The 17505-nt window shown below is 40.9% G+C and overlaps 1 protein-coding gene across 1 annotated transcript; it reads right to left on the bottom strand.

Moving 5' to 3' along the window:
• Positions 1 to 3857: 3857 nt before the first annotated feature.
• Positions 3858 to 16665, bottom strand: FBXO43 (F-box protein 43). Its single transcript, XM_048508290.1, has 8 exons — positions 16553 to 16665; positions 16052 to 16126; positions 15484 to 15550; positions 12635 to 12706; positions 6603 to 8134; positions 6047 to 6149; positions 4897 to 5082; positions 3858 to 4273 (listed from the first exon to the last, which is right to left on the bottom strand). The coding sequence occupies exons 5-8, from the start codon at positions 8108 to 8110 to the stop codon at positions 4025 to 4027; spliced, it is 2046 nt and encodes a 681-aa protein (XP_048364247.1). The 5' UTR covers positions 8111 to 8134; positions 12635 to 12706; positions 15484 to 15550; positions 16052 to 16126; positions 16553 to 16665; the 3' UTR covers positions 3858 to 4024.
• Between the last annotated feature and the right edge of the window lie 840 nt (positions 16666 to 17505).

Raw genomic sequence — 17505 nt, 5'->3', positions numbered from 1 at the left:
TGTACCATCTACTTTTTAACCTACTTTCTGTATTATGGTATGTTCATGCTTTAAAGTTTGCTTGCTCAGTTGTTTGCACATTGTGCCAAGTTCTGTTACCGTACTCCTACTGCAGTTTATTTCGTTTTTTCTGCAGTCTGCATTGAGTTTGTACAAGAAGGGCTGTGTGTGTAAATTAGCTAAATAATACAAAATAAATTGATTGCTCTCACATTTGATTTCTTATCATTCCTTCTGTCTCCAACGCAAATACCTTGAATAAATTCATTGAACAGTCCAGCACCCGGAAGCTTAACTAGCATACTGTTGGAATAAAGCCAGCCTGACAAAATGCTTTCCAGCAACGTTACCATACTCTGTCACTTAGAGTTACAAGCATCCCTGTGGAGTTCCATACTAGATGCAGATATAATTTATTACTTGGGCAGTCTTCAGTGAGCTCTCCTGTTCCTGTCGGCTAAAAGGGGATTAGAAAGTCTTGAGCCCTTTCAGCTTCCTGCACCTTAAACAGATCAAGGATGATGACAGCTGCTGTACTAGGGAAATTCAATAAAACAAAAGTATGAAGTATACTAGATGTTTCCACCCAGCTGGGTGCAAGAATAAAGTTCTATAGAGAATTCTTAGCTTCGCAGAAAACAAAAGGACGCTCTACTAAGAATCCTTTACACGTTTTACAGGTTTTTCCTTTCAATGGGAAGCCGTGGATACTACTGACAGAGGCACATGCAACAACTACCTGGCTGAACCTAAGCAGTCTGGAGTGTGGCAAATCTCTGGATTGAAGACCTTCTGGGAGCCGTGTGAATGCTGCCTTGAGAAAGATGGAGCATAAATAAAAGCTTATACAGATGTACTGTTGAAGGCTTTCACGGCCAGATTCAACTGGTTGTTGTGGGTTTTCCGGGCTATGTGGCCATGGCCTGGTAGATCTTGTTCCTAACGTTTCACCTGCATCTGTGGCTGGACCATGGCGACACAGCCCGGAAAACCCACAACAACCACTTTTACAATGCTGTGTTGAATTATTTTGCTTGCTATTTTCTGTTGACTAGTTATAAATTGTGCAAATACTAATTAGCATTATTTTGGAAACAAAAGGAAAACAAAATGGTTTAGGTTCTTAGAACGGACACTGGAGTTCCCTAGTGCAGGAGCATCCGAGAGAGTTTTTATGTGAAATATCAATGCATCTAAAGCTGTAGAAATGTAGTGTTGCCAAAGTGGGTCCCCTTGAACAATCTTACAGACACTGGAGGAACTTAAAGCCTGAACAAAAGGGTGGTTTTTTTTGTAAGTTTCAACACAAAGTTTAAAAGAAGGGACCCAGCAGACAGAATGCTATTGCGATGGGATAGCGGATATTGTTTCCCAACACCTGCAAGAATGTGAACAATCAAAATTTAATTTTGGCTCAGGTTGTTTGATAAAAAATATTTGAATTTTGTAATATTAGTCTCATATATTCCAATTGTTAACCAGTTTGGTAGTCATTTCAATGGTAATAGACTCCCCACATTCCCTAACTCAAAATTTTCAAGAACTGAATTCCTCACACAAGAAATACAAATTCTAGTAGAGTAACTTTATTACTGCAAGCATGAAATTAGCCTTACAGCACACAATGCTGCTCTAGTCCCCTTTCTCTTCTCCGAGTTGTAATAATATTGCTGGTAATTTACTTTTCTGTCACAGCGGGTGAGAAAGAAAACCATTTACAGCCTCTAAAACCCATCATTAACCATTTGTCTTTCCTTTCTCTTTAGAGAAAAACTTACTGATGGAGCAATCACTTCATGCAGCTGACAAAGTGGCCTCAATCCTAAGGAAGTCTGCATAGCCATAAATGTGTCATTTAAGGTGCTGCAAGGCTCTCCTTTTATTTTCACCCGAAAGAAGCCTTCCTCCAAAATTCCAGGTAAGAAGAGGCCTCTGCATTCTAGGATCAATGGAAGGTATGACATGTTTTTGGCTTTTTGTCCTCTATTCCTCCTTTTCATCCATCTGGGATGAAATTCTCCAGTGTTGTAGCCCTCACCCAAGGGCTCCTGCCTGCCAAATTGTAGACAAGAGCCTATTTTATGATATGAATGAAAAGAGACCTTTAGTCTAGTAAAAGACCAGCTGCCTAAAGCCTCATTTTTGCACTAGATGAGATATTGTACTGCACATGACAACCTACCATAAACCATCTGCTGCTACAGCACATTGCTTGGGGTAAGACAGTGTGAGTGAATCATGCCCAGGTCTCATTGTAATCTGTTGGTCCATCACCTGCCTATAATACAAAACTGATTAAAGAGACAATATATTTAAAAGGTTACTCAGATAATAAAATCTAACCCTGTACACCTTTCAAAACGTAACTTTTTGTCTGTTTTATTTTCAGCCGGCACACCTAGATGGTAAATAAACATGTAATATACTTTAATGGTACTCTTGATTATATCATACATTATTTGCTTTATTGCCTATGTATGAACATCCCAGGAAATAAAATTGTTATATTTTGCACAGAGGAGACATACAGGTGTGATAATTTAACTGTTCCTTTGTGCCTTAGCATTGCCAGTATGGTGCAGTAGTCAAGACACATTGTTACCAGACTGACCTGTGGTAGGATGGTGACGAGCTGTTTTTAGGAAGCAGTGTTTTACCATGTCTCCAATTCAGGCAAAAATGATGCCATCTCCAGAGCCCTGTACTGTGTTGCCTATAGGAGAAGGATCAGTTTGGTCAAGTCCCTCATTGGAATGTATAGTAGCCAGCTGCACCTTTCCTAATGCTATCTGGACAACAATGGCCAAGCCCTGAGAAACAGCCACTGTTCTTGGAATCAGCTTACCTGCTCCCTTGCTTACAAAAGCTATGCTAAATGCCAGCCAGACTGGCACAATCAAGGCTTCCTGACAGCTATTATTACCTCTCTAATCATATCACTCCTTTTCCTGCTTTGGGAACAGTTTGAATTGCAATAACCCCTGAAATTGTGATTTCATCCATTCCACCCCAGAGGCATAGCAAGGGGGGGAAGTGCCCAGTGCACTGGTGCATCCTCCGTCCCCGTCATGCCCCCAGAACGCCCTTGCCACACTCCCACAGGGGTGCATGCCCGGTGCACCACCACCAGCCCCCTTGGAGCTATGCTTCTGTTCCACCCTGAATCTAATTAATCACTGAACGCTCTCTGGCTGAGCCATTAATCCAACATCCTTCGCGTTGACCCTTTCCGGAGAACTTGCTTTGTTTCAGGAAGATTAGGTCTCTTAATACTGCTAGAGGGCTAAAATTTCCTATAGCTTGGCTGCCTTCACTGCAATCTTTGCCCAGTGTGTCTGGACCACCTTTTGGTTCAGTTGCACTGTGTGCCAGGGCTCTACCCGCTTCTTGGAATTCAACGTGGGCATTGGAGTCTTCTTCTGGACCTACTCCTCTACAAGACAGGTAGCTATCACTCCTTTCCACAATGACCTATTCTATTCCAAACCTATCCCCTCATCTCTTTCTAAATCCTAGGACTCTTGAAATTGTCTGTGTGATTGTGTTTTTACCATTGTGCAGGTGTAAGTTTATTATTTTATTTTCTAATAAAAACGTTTAAACTTATTTTCTAATAAAAAATGTTTAAACTTGAATCACATAACATGCATTACAGTTAAACTAAGTTTTAAAGTATTTTCAAAAGTATTAAAAGGTACCATAGCATCTTTGCCAGTGAGGCAAGATGTGTAATTAAAAATTCCCAAATAGGATAGTAATATGCAAAGAAATTATATTGAAAGTACTTTATTGAAATATCACTAAGTGCATCTAGCAAAGTGACAAACACGAGGCAACGTTTAAAATTTTTTCACTTTTTTCAAAAAATGTATCAAAAGTCATTTTAGGATATTTTATATGGGAAATTATCTGCTTGATCTATGGATACAATAACTTAATACTTTCAAAATGCATAATTGTTAAAAAGCTACCATACAGATTTGGGGATGGGGTCGGGGAAGACATTCCATTGATTCCAGTCTGTTTAGAGACGTTTTAGGTTTCTTTTGCTTTCGGCACTTCCCGGAAGAGCATTTTTTCTATTTTGCCGTTTAGCAGATAAACTATAACAATCTTTTGATCCGTGGAAAGCACACAGACATGAAATGCAGAAGTCAAATGCACAATCTTCTCGGCTGCAGAGTCCACGTTTCTTTAAGGGCTGGTATTTAGCTGGGCACTGACACCTAGGGCACGGTTTTAAGGCTTCATCGCTCAAGAGAGTTTTGGCAACCTATAGCAGAAGAACAGACAAGATTTAGGATCTGGTCCTGCATGAATTTTACAGCTTGTATTTCTCAACCCCACGTTGTACTTTTAGAGATTTGCAATGGAATGAACAAGATATATTTTTATAATAAAAATCAATGGATTGGCTTCCTGACTAAATAAGCAATTGCTGCCAGTTCTCCTTCTGCCGCAGTCTGCCCTTCACATCATTCCTCAAGGTCTCCCATCACCCAGAACCACATTTTATGGATACCTGCAAAAGGGATGGCAGAAAAGTTCCATTCCGTTAAAGAAAGGTTGATCTGGGCCCAACCCAGTAAGAAGAAATAATCAAGAAAACTTGTGCAGAAGAAAAAAAAATCTTGAGGCAACTGTTTGACATTGGTGAAGGTCTAGCACACAGGTATCAAACTCAGGCCCTTCAGGTGCTCATGGACTACAATTTCCATCAGCCCATGCCAACAGGGCCAATTGGCCATGCTATCAGGGGCTGCTGGGAATCGTGGCACTCTAGCACATTGAATGCTACTGTTCTCATTTATATCCCACTAAAATTAATTGCTCAACATTTCTTCGCAGTGCTCTGCAACATTTTATTTGTTTAAGCTGCTGGTTGCATATTCCTACCTTTACATATGCTTCCTGCTTACTAGCTGATTGATGAAGAGGACTGCATCCCACAGGTGTAAAAAATTCAATCCAAGAGGATGCCATCGGTAATACTGCAGATTTTGCTTGAGCCTGGACGGGTCTTAATGCAAATCTGGCCAACAAAAGCCTTGTGGCAGCATCTTCAGCATCTGGTGTGCATCTCTGTAAAGTTGTCAACATCACAAGCTACTTTATTTCCAAAATCTACTTAAGGTTCAGCGTGCTATTTTATGTCAGCCATGTCCTTTAAACTTTCTATATAAATCTTCCTCTTATCCATAAACTTTATACAGACCATGTGAGCAATAACAGAAGAATGTGAACATCTGCCATGGAACCACAGCACAATACAGAAGATTTTTGAGGGGATGGAGATTCTATTTTGCATATGGGGAATATCCACATGTTTTTCTTATTGGGGCGAATAACACAAGGAAGAAGAGCAATAGTCTTCAGGAAAAATGCTACATGGGATAATTCTTTAAACAAAAACTTTATTTCTAATTCAATTCTTCTCTTCCCTATTAACAGATCTGTGGCTGGATTTCCTGTTATTCTAATCTGAAGCTGATGCTGAACATTTTGGTCTTTTGGGGGCTTAACAGGCTGTGTTAACTGTGTTCAGACCAAATGCCCCTGTAAGGCTGCATATTACAGGAGTTGTTCTGTACTGGTCATTTCAGGGAGGCCTGCTTGCCACTTCTGATGTTCATCATATTATGGAGGGAGTACTCAGTAAGGACCTTTGGGAAGACACATGTCAAGTAAAAGAAATGAAGGGAACAAGGTAACATCTGGTTACATTGAATCAAAAATATCAACAATTTTAATATAAATGTGAATATAGCTCAGGGTTCTGCAACCTGCGGTTCTCCAGATGTTCATGGACTACAAATCCCACCAGACCTGCCAGCATGGCCAATTGTAGCCCATGAACATCTGGAGAGCCACAGGTTGCAGACCCCTGGTATAGCTAGACTCTCAAGAGACTATGTTTCAATCAATAAGCGCACCTATACAGCAAGACACATTCATTATCTGATGGAAACTTTCCACTGTAAATCTGGAGCTTTATTCCATCTCTTCAGCACCCCATTCAATAACTGCTCACGCAAGGGTTTGTTACCTTAGCTTCTGTTCTCAACTGCTTTATGTATACCTTCCTTCGCCGATTTGCTTGCTTATCTTGTACAACAATTTCTCGCCAGTTTCTGCTTACTTCCCACATACTGAAACAAAGAACTACCATCAGCTGCTGTTTAAACATATATGTCACAGTTCAAGGTGCGGGACTACTTTGGTCCCACTTGCAAGCCTACATCAGCTGCAGCACTGAAAATACTTTTGCAGTACCAGGCCCCAGCAAAGAATGGGAACCTGCATCTGCTAACATAGCCACTTTTGAATGATGCCCCACCATCTGCCAACCAACATTCATAAACTTTTTAAGAGCTAGTGCTAGCAGTTTCTCATACAACCTTGGTCATACTTCACCTTTCAGTTCATGACAATACAATATTGTTGTCATCATTGCTGAATTCCCAAACCTAGCTTACAAACACGTCAGTTTGAAAACAGTTAAATTAAGACAACCAATATACTGAGTTTCCGTTTGTTTGAATCAACGTGGGGTGGGTGAGGGCAGAAATGAGAGATTACTTATAACCTGCTTTCTCTCTTACCTGCATAGGCCTTCCACAGTCACGACACCTAAAATCATACCAAGAACATGTTTTAAGTCTCTCTCTCTTAATTCTGTTAATATGTCTAGTTTTTCAAGGCCCATTTTCTTGCCAATGAGCCTGGCAACGATACACTTCAAAACAGTCACGTCAGTTCCATCTATGTTCCTAGACAGGTCGTTTCGCTCTGTATTTTTACTTCTACCTTGCGTAAAAACTTCGTGAATCATTTGCAAAGCAGGGGTTCTTGTTAGGTCTCCAAGATTCAAAACCATGTATTTGTCCTCATTAAAAATTAATTTGCGATCTTCACGGATAGAGACGTCTGCTGTTTCCTGTTTGCATTTTGAATTAGCAAGAGCACCGTCTTCCTCTTTTTCCGATTGTGATCCACATTCTGAAAGAGTGGATAGTCTTCTTGAACGCTGCAGCTTTCTTATTCTTACCTTCTTTCTGGAGTTTGGAACAACTGGTGATTCATTACGTTTTTGAAGTAGTTCTTGGAAAGATCCCTCTTGATCTGTCAAGGAATCTTCTAATTTATCAAAACCAAGCGAATTACAGCTGCTGCTATCAGACGTTAAGAGGTCCGAGTCACTTAGTGTTTTAGCTGAGGAAATGTTAATCTCAGATGTATTAAAATGAAAGCCTTCTATAAGCCTATTGATGGGTGTAACAAATCCATCGATGCTGGTCTCAGGCAACGGACACTGAGGAGTCCTAACTAACTCTGCATAAGTGCTTTGACGGTTAAAACTAGTAAGAGCACTGTCAGCAAAGCTACTAGGTGTGTTTGCAACAAAAGAGTTTGTGGAAGAGTTTGTCTGGATTGGAGATAAACAGGCTGGTTCTGACAACAGGCTGCCCTGAGGTTTTGTTTCATCGATTGTGGAAGTCCTCTGCTGTGAAAACACATGCCTTAGTTTCTGACAGCTAGGAGAAGGATCTTCAATTTTTAAAGTACTGGTTGCCAAAGGCTTGTAGTTCAGTGGCCTTGGAGAATCCAAAGCAGATTTTGAAACTCTTTCATCAAAACTAAGGAAGTGAGGTACAGATATTTTTTTCCTGTTGCTCTCCAAACAAGCTTGTCTCTCAGACCATCCCACAGCACTAACAGAAGCTGCTTTGGACACAAGCAGTCTTCTGCGGAGTGACAGGTCTTTTTTAGCAACCTTGGGCGTTTCATAGGAGTCCATACGTGGACCAGCATCTCTTCGTTCTGATAAAACGATAACATTTTCATGCTCAGTAGGAGACAATACTGAAGTGCATAAACTGGAATGTGAATATTTGGAATGCTCAGATGGACCTATTTCACTCTGTTCTCTCTTATGTTCAGCATTGGCGAAGTCAAAGCTGGGGTCTTTTAACGATTCATTATACCCACTGTCATGAAATATGGAAGGACAGCAAGAATCTTTAAAGCTGCAATGTCTTGTACTGTTGCCAGGAGAGATCAGCCTGCCTCTTTTAAGAATATTAGATAGTACCGAGTGTTTTTCTGACATCTTGTGTGTTGGGCTTGCTATGTTCTGTAAAATAAATACAGCATTTTATGTTAAAATTTAATCGTAATAGTTTATTTACTTCAGGAATGCAGTAATTCTATGTTTATAGAAAGGTTCTTTCGGAGGTTATTATTGGTATTTATATTCTACATTTCTTTGTGGCTCAACGTAGGTTACAAATCAGAACTTCAAGCATACAAAGTCAAGTCCCTACTAACTCCCCCACTCAGCACAGTTTAGTCAGTTCTTGAACAGTCATGCGCATTTCAAGGAGTTGCATGATAAACATTTAACCATGTTCCTGACAAGATGCCATTCTGGTTATGCTTTATCATTGTTACCTTTCTGTAAAAATATAACATCACACAATACAGAACAATCCTGAACAGAATTAAACTCTCCTAAAAACTGATTGACGTAAGTGGCCTTAGAAAGGTGCAACTCTGCTTAGGGTTTCACTGCTTAGAGCAGCAGTGGCGTAGGAGGTTAAGAGCTCATGTATCTAATCTGGAGGAACCGGGTTTGATTCCCAGCTCTGCTGCCTGAGATGTGGAGGCTTATCTGGGGAATTCAGATTAGCCTGTACACTCCCACGCGCACCAGCTGGGTGACCTTGGGCTAGTCAAAGCTTCTCGAAGCTCTCTCAGCCCCACCTACCTCACAGGGCATTTGTTGTGAGGGGGGAAGGGCAAGGAGATTGTAAGCCCCTTTGAGTCTCCTAAAGGAGAGAAAGGGGGGATATAAATCCAAGCTCCTCCTCCTCCTCCTCCATTGTTGGAAAGAGAAGTATTTTGGTAGAAAGGCATGTGGAGATAGAAAGTTGAGGGAATTAAACTTGCAGAGTGTGCTTTTAGATGTACTTGCATTCATATGGGCTCACACTGCATAAGTATACAACATTAAGTACTTCTGTCGCCGTTGTTCAGTATTGCATGCCTCTTTTGAAGTTTCAGTCAAGTCACAAGCCTTTATTGGCATAAAATAAACATACAAAATCAGCATACAAAATTTGCCCATTATTGCTCACAATTATAGACACTGGTACTAAAATACTAAATACTAAAATATATACATGGTCCTTCTGTAACTATAGGACATTCCCTTCAGCTAAGCTAACTCAATTTAAACGCCATCGGATACGGACAGAAGCTAGAAAAACTCCTGCTGGCTATATGTGGTCATAGTACATAGACATTGGTTGGTATTCACCTAGACTTTCACGTCTCATTATTGTTAGTAGAAATTTTGCTACATTCTCACACACACTGTGATCCATGTTGTTCAAAAGTACAGGTATCTTAAGAGCATCAGTTAGATTGTTATACAGAAATGGGATAAGTGCAGATTGTGACATTCTGATTTTTGCAAACCTTACATAATGAAAAGAGGGTATGATCGAAAGGTTCCACCTGACCCATACACATGGACATAGCCTCCTCTGTTTATCAATTTGTTGGATATCTGCCATAGAGCAGCATAGAAGGCATTAGATTGAATCTGGCCAGCAGTTAAAGCTCTTCTTAATTTAGGCTTGCGATCCACTGTAAATAATTGGCCATGTGTCCCTGTTCAATTGGAATAAGCAGGGTTGGGGAACACGCTTCCCTAGCAGCTGTTATCATATCCCGACACTCTTGTTCTATTAGCTTAGTTTTCAAGCAGCCATATAAGTTTCTGATAGGGAAAGAGGGACTAACGACTCTAATGAAAAAAAAAGCTAAGAGTGTTGATTTTTCCCTCAACTAGTTTCAGCCACCCAGAATTTGTATAGTCGGAAAGCATGAGGTGTAACAAACTGGAGTGATCCTGCAAATAGTGGATAATGCGTAGCTGGCATCTGACAGTTCTCAGCCAGGCCATCGTATATTATGATATTTTCTGTCTCGAAGTTCTAAAACATAGGCTGCGTGCATATGAAGCACAATTTGGTAAGCCCATAATTTTGTGTGAAGAAACGGGACTGGGCTGTGTTTATATTTTTGTTTATAGCTCTGGATCCAAATAGGTGCTCCATAGGAGAGCTGAGAGCCGCATTTAGCATTGGAACACCTTCAATGCGGATGGTATATACTGGTGGCCCACAGTGAAAAAGAAACGCTTTGAATTGCTAGGGCACTGTTGGTTAGCTGCAGCGAGCATAATTTCCCATGTACCTCGCCCAATTAAGGTTGCTAGTAAGAGTTATGCCCAAATATTTGAACTGGTTAACTTGTTCTATGGGTCTGTTATTGATGGTCCATGTATGACTAGGGGGTCTTCTAGCGAAGACCATTATTTTGGTTTTTTCATAGTTAATTACCAGTTCGTTCCTCTTACAATATTCAGCACAGCAATTTAAGAGACGAGTGAGACCAACTTTAGTGTGGGAAAGAAGAACGGTGTCGTCAGCATACAGTAACGCGGGCACGTGTTTAGTGCTTAGTTTGGGAACATGCCCATTGGCCTTCTGGAGGGTTGGCACTAGATCACTAAGGAATATATTGAACAAAGTGGGGGCCAATGTACAGCCTTGTTTGACCCCTCTGGTTGTGATGATATTTTCTGTGAGCGGTCCTTTTGTTGCGGCTCTTATTCTGCAGCTAGTGCAAGTGTGTAGCTGTTTTATAAGAAACAGTAGTCTGGGGTCCATGTGTAACGCCGTCAATTTTCTCCACAGTAGGGCTCTAGATATGGAGTCAAATGCCCCTTTTAAATCCAGGAAGGCTGCAAACAGTTTACGGTTATTATGAGTTATACTTTTGCTAGCTAAGTGTGCTAAAACTGTTACATGATCCAGTGTTGATTTATTTTTAGTGAATCCGATTTGCTCCGGTCCTATTACTTCTGCTTGCTTGACCCAATCTTCCACTCTCCTAAGGAGTAGTTTTGCATATAGTTTGCCAATTACAGATAATAGGCTTATAGGACGATAGTTTGAAGGATTAGTAATATCACCCTTTTTGTAGATTGGGACAACTATAGACGCCAGCCACATCTTTGGGATGCGGCCCGTGTTATTTACATGGGTAAATAAGGAAGCCAGAGTTGTAGCCGCATGCCTCTTTTACTAATCATGCACATTCAAAGAAAAGTGAGGTCCCCCACCCCTGAATGCCATACAAGTTTTGCTTTTTACTCTTCGAACAGCCCCATTTTGTCTGAAAGCAGTATACTGTTAAGGAAAAAGAGTAGGCAGTGCTTCTTCATGCAGCAAAAGGCCACAAGGGTTAGCTTTTCTAACAGTAGGAGGCGATACTGAAATGCACAAACTAGAATGTTGTTGTTTGTTGTTTTAAACTGCTCTCTAGTTGAATAGTAAAGGACCTATAAAGCACAAAAGATTTCAGTTTCACTTATTAAGAGACAGGAGTAATCAAATTACAATATTCTTAGCAGATTGGATGGAACAGGTTTACAGTGATCATTATCCAAAGAGCTACTTTAGGCCAAAATGGCTAAAAATATATAAAATTCTATCTCCTCCACACACAAATTTCAGTAACCTAAAATAAAATGAAAAATGAATGCAGACAAATTAAAGACTGTACTTCTCTCTCTCACACACTAAAAAGTTATTTTTCATGTATGAAAAGGAATCTTGAGACAATATTCTGAAGTTATGCATAAATTATACAGTTATGCGCTTATTACTGTGGGCTTTGACTGAAGCAAGTGACCAGCAAGTCATCACTGCTCCAAAGATTCAAGGTGTCTTATTAGGGTCATCCATTAAGCTCTGCTTTTATGCTCCCCAACTAGACAAGGTCCAATAATATAGTTCTCAGATTGTGATTCTATCAAACAAACAGAAATTAAATGTCTGTCTCATAAGGTAGGGGCTTCTGTAATTACCAACATCCAAAACCTCTGAATATTTATAGACCAGTTGTATGCATGTTTTGCCAGAAATGTGCCCTATTTCAGGATTTGCTTTGAAATAAACATGCATATAATGGCAGCCTGAGCCTTTAACTAAACAAGCTTGCTTAGCAGCCATTCACAACAATGTTTTCTCTCTAAGCAGATAAAATGCTGCACCACAAACAGCACATGTGACATATGATTAAAGATTTTGAATTATGCCTCTAAATCGGTTGAGGGTTCTATATAATAACAGCATACTTGTTTAAAACATGTGTTTACTTAAGATATTTATATCCTGCTTTTCTCTTCAATGGGGTTCCCAAAGCAGTGTATAACTTCATTTCCCTCTCTTCCATATGAATGTCAAAAGGGGAAATTTGCTTTCAAATTCATATTTTCTATGTGATTTAAATCAATCCAGCCTGCTTTAAGTTTGCAAGTCAAAGGAAGTTTTTACACACAAAAATGAAACAGTGTCAAATCACATATAGTTTTTGAAATTCCCACTCATTTCAAAAGCAGTTTACCATTCAACACTGATGGATGGGAGGTGGTAGAAATAATAAAGATTGGGTGGGGGGGTGGATGGTCACATGATATAACAGAATTAGTTGAACAAGTCTTTAAACCCTAGCCAGCATCTGTAGTAAGCTTTAACAAAAAGTAATATTTTATACTTACCCTGGTGACTTTACAAGAAGACTGCAGTTAAATAAAAAGCTTTCCACAACTGTGTGGGCATTGCTCAAGATGCTGAGGAACAGAAACAGCTGACATTACAACATGTGTAAGATAAGCATTGAAAGTTGCATTCATAACTTTGAAACCTTGAGATTATGTCATCACTGAGTACTGTTAGGGGATCTTGCTGACTGGCTGCATGTGCAGAATAAAGAAGCATTCTGTCAATCACAGAACAGCAACCAGTTAGCAAAAATTAATTAATTTGTTTATGTTTAATAGTTATATACCATCTTTCCACAAGGCATCCGAGAAAGGTAACATCAACGTTTAAACAATTCAGGACAGATTAATAAAACAAACATTAAAAGCAAGACTAAAAACAACTACTTCAATCAACAGGTTCAGGCTATATTCAAAGCTTTCTGGAACCACTCTGACTCACAATGCATGGAGTGCTGCCCACTCTGCTTCTTGCCCCTCCACAACGGGGTCTCCTTACATTTCCGCGCTTACATGCAAGGAGGTGCCCCACTGCCTGGCTAGCCTGCCTCTAATTCCAGATCATTCCCCTGCCCAAGCCAAGAATGAAGATTGCAATGTGGGAGGTTTTTTGCCCATTACATTTCTTATATCAATATTGTGCGGGCTGCTATCATTCTTTTTGGTTTTTTAGGGACATGCTGCTGTCAACCCATGCAAGGAGTTGGGGGGGTTCCCCACTCTGTGCAGGTATTCAGCCAGCATTTCCCTAAAAAAAAAATATGGTAACAGCCTGTACCAAATTGATATAAGGAATATCAACACTACATTTAAAGGGCTACCCCCCCCCAAAAAAAAGCAATCTTAACTCTTGGCTTTGGGGGGGGGGTGACCTGGAAAGAGCAAAACCCCAAAGCGAGAGGAAACGTTGGGGGGTTCTCTCTCTCGCTAACAATGGGGTTTCTGGGATCAACAGTGCTTATCAGCCATTCTTAGCAACAGTGCTTCACAGCCATAAGTGTAAGTGCATCTGTACAGAAATTTCTGCTGCGAAGGAAACATTCCCTTGCTGCACGCAGAGCACCAGTGTATAATCCACCTCTGTTTTGCATTGTCTCTGGCAAGTCAGGAAGGCCCCCCTGACCTCTTCCAGCAGTCTGTTCCAGACACATGGGGCAGTCACTGAAAAAGTCCAAGTCTGGACCATGGAAAAACATGCCTTCCACAGTGGAACTGATAATACACCTTGGTGAGCAGAATGGAGCTGACACATGGCAATATGAACAGGGAGACAGACTTTCAAATGTATGGGCCCCAGATCATGAAGGGCTTTAAAAGTGGGTATCGACACCTGGAATTGAACATAGGAACTAATTGGCAGCCAGCGAAGGACCTCAGAATAGGAGTAGCATGGTCCCATCTAGCCCTGGATAACAAATAAGCTGCCACATTTTTCACCAGCTGGAGCTTCTGGATTGTCTTCAAGGGAATTCCCAAATAGAGTATGTTACAGTAATCTAGTCCTAAACGTATGGAGTAGCATGGCTAGATCAGACTTCTGCTAACTGGCAGTGGTGTACGCCCAAGGGGACATATGGGGTCAAATGTCCCCAGGCTGTGGTCATTTAGTCATGTGGGGTGTGAAAAATTCTCCCCCCCACACCCCTTCTCCTTCCCCTCCCTTCTCCCTCTCTTTTTTGACCTGATGCAAAAAAAGTTGTTTGGTCGTGATGGTGGTGGGGGGGCTCCCTGAAAACTCAGATTTTGTACTGGGCTAAACTCAGATTTTGTACTGGGCTACATTTTCCCTAGATACGCCTCTGCTAACAGGGAACCAGTTTCCTACATAGATGTAGCTGGGAAAAAGCTGCCGTAGACACCTGTTTCTCCAGTAATCCATCAAGCCTTGCAAGCTCTTAACAGATTTGGTGAAAACTGCAGACCATCAACAGTAAGAAGAACATCCCATTCAAAACAGCGGCCTTCCAGCCAGCATCACTTCCATCTTATCTGGATTTCACTTAATGACACCAATAGAATGTGCTGGACTAAGTAAGGGAGTTCATTCTTACCTCTGCCCTATCATGTTTCATAAGGAAAGATTCATCATGGTTATTAAACCATTTGCATGCTGTATTTTCCAATAACAAAACGCACAGAGAGACACATATTGCCATCAAAACATATGACGACTATTCTATACACATGGGATGGGGAGCAGAAAGGAAAGAAAATGTTATTTGCTTTTACTTTTTACTTGATATACTCTGTCGACTCTGGTTAGTATTTGGATGGGAGACCACCAAGGAATTTCAGGGTTGCTGTTCAGAGGAAGGCAATAACAAACCACCTCTGAACATCTCTTGCTTTGAAAACCTTACAGGGCTACCCTGTTGGCTGTTATTTGACAGCACTTTACACACACACACACACACACGCTGTTCCTATTCTGAAGTTCTAACTTTCTGAAGTACAGCAAAGAACTGAAATTATCAGTCCTTCCTCTGAATAAAAGCTACAGCGTCTTTTTAAACTTTAAAGACATTTTATATAGCCATGGGTTATATAGAAAAGCAAAGTTATTCACAAAACAGATCTCAAGATCAAAAATTGAAAATGATTAGCAGCAAATTCAGGGGGGGAAATGAAGAACTGTACACAATGCATCATTACGTTAGAGAATTAACTGCTACAATTATGTTTCAGTGACTTTATTTTGCCAGACTGCAGCCTGAATATTTCCTCTGTCCTTTGAAAACTACCTCATGGATCTTTTTTCCTGACTCCTTTCACCCTGCTGGATTGAGCTGGACAGCATAGCAGAGTGGTTAGACAAAAAGATGCGTAAGTATGAGAATCACACCTACCTGGTTGCTCAATTCAGCAACTGAATTAAAAGTACTGGAAGAATCACTAGGGTTGGAACATATGATACTGCCAGGAATAAACAAGAAAGAGACATAACTGCCTAATTTCTCACAATTCCTCAGAAAATAAAATTTAAGAATACAGTCCTCAGCCTTTCTTTCTCATTTAAATAAATTTGTATATTAGAGTCTAATTTCGACACTAATAGAAAACATTATAGAGTGCATTTTAAGAAACAAGAATATATGTTTGGGAATGTGATCTTTTTAAAGGAGATGGTCTGCTTTAGGTAGTAACTTGCTAAGAACATACATGTGCCTTCCAAAACTGCTTACCCTGAAACAAGTTTTAACCCTCCCGCTTTTAAACTATATGTCTTTGCCTGTATTTGTTTTGAATTAAGAGGAAACCAGTCTTTCCTAATGTAAATATGTAAAGTTTTCCCTCAGCTTTTAAGGGCAGATACAGCTACTCTCAATTACTCCCCTCCAGTCTGAGCTGATGATACACAGGTGCTGGTTGTAGCTACATTTATTCCATCCGGAAGACTGGCATAATTCTACTTACCTGTTTAATTTGAAGGCTAGGAGATGCTTCACATGAGGTTTTCCACACAGCTAAAATCAAAGTGCCCCCTTTAACCTAGAGAATAGGGGTAAAATGCAGGGAGGACACCCAGGATGTAAGAAATCCAATAACATACATTAGAGCATTGTTTAGCTACTTTGAGAATACAGTCAACAATACGCTTATATAAACCTTAGTCTCTTAATTCATCAAGAATACCCCAGTTTTAGTAGGATGAACTTAATCAGTCCTTGAGGGGTTCAGTCACCTTGATTGAAATATAGAAGCAGCTTGACCATCCCCCCCAAATTCTCCTAAAAGCCGGGGGAGGAGTAATGAAAAGGGACTGCATCCAAACATGGGGGAGGAAGTAAATTTGCTACAGAGAAGCAAATAAGTCTAGATTTAAAAGGGGAAGGGGGATGAATTTCAACCCACTCTAAAAACTGAAGAGAACTGAGGGCAAGCTCTAAGAGAGAAAAGTGGGGTGCTGCTCTCTACCTAGAGAAAGAGGAGGAAAAGGCGGCAGAGGCAGCAGCTGCAAGCAGGGTTCCCGTCTCGTCTCAGCCCCAAAGCGTTGCCCTAGTGAAGAGGCAGCGCCACCTCCCCCGACCTAGCAGCGGCTGCCCGCGTGCGCCTGCTTGAAGGCTTCCCTCGCTCGGTTTTAAACTACCCGCCATTCCCAACTGCTGTGGCTTCGCCTCCTGCTGCTTCGGCGCGACTTCCTAGGAGAGGAGCCCAGGGCAACGGAGGCGGCGGGAGGGAAAGGAGAACCCCCTCAGTCGAGAGCCTTGGAATAGCTCCCTGCCTGGCTCTCCTAAAGCTTTGTCGGTTCTTAGCACGCGACTGGGGCTGTTTAAAAGAAAGCCTTTTCCTAGTTATTTCCAACATACAATTTCTATCATCACTCTGTATCCCACCTTCGCTTGCTGAGGTCTCTCTCTTTTTTTAATGCTTCTGGTCATCTCTGCAGGCTGCGTCCAAGATGCATGGCAGAAATACTATATTCCCAACTCTTTTTTAAATTGAATGCGCCTCACATTATACTTAGTTGTTAATCCGAAAAAGTGATTCCCGCCCTCATTCCATAACTCGCCGTTGTTGTAGTAGTGCACTAGAATTCCCATTCCACCCGGCTTTGGGTAAAAATACACATCCTACCCGAAGAAGAAGAGCTAGGAAAGTCCCTGCTTCAAAATTTTGTCCTGTCTGTGTTGGGTTGTTCAGTACCTTCTCCCCGTCCATAATTTGAGGTTAACAATACCATCTAATCTTATAATACGTTGTAAAAACAATGATGTTGATAAAGAACGTGGAACGCTAATGGCTATGCAGAGACTTCAGTGGACTTAATACCGGATTGAATCCCCTCAGGTGCGCTGGATCACTGTTTAATTGTTGTCACTTACTTAGTACATTGTTATCCTATCCTTCCTATAGGAAGATCAGGTGAT

The sequence above is a fragment of the Sphaerodactylus townsendi genome, linkage group LG09, assembly GCF_021028975.2.
Source record: "Sphaerodactylus townsendi isolate TG3544 linkage group LG09, MPM_Stown_v2.3, whole genome shotgun sequence".
Classification (NCBI taxonomy): Eukaryota; Metazoa; Chordata; class Lepidosauria; order Squamata; family Sphaerodactylidae; genus Sphaerodactylus; species Sphaerodactylus townsendi.
This window is presented reverse-complemented; position numbering and strand designations above follow the sequence as displayed.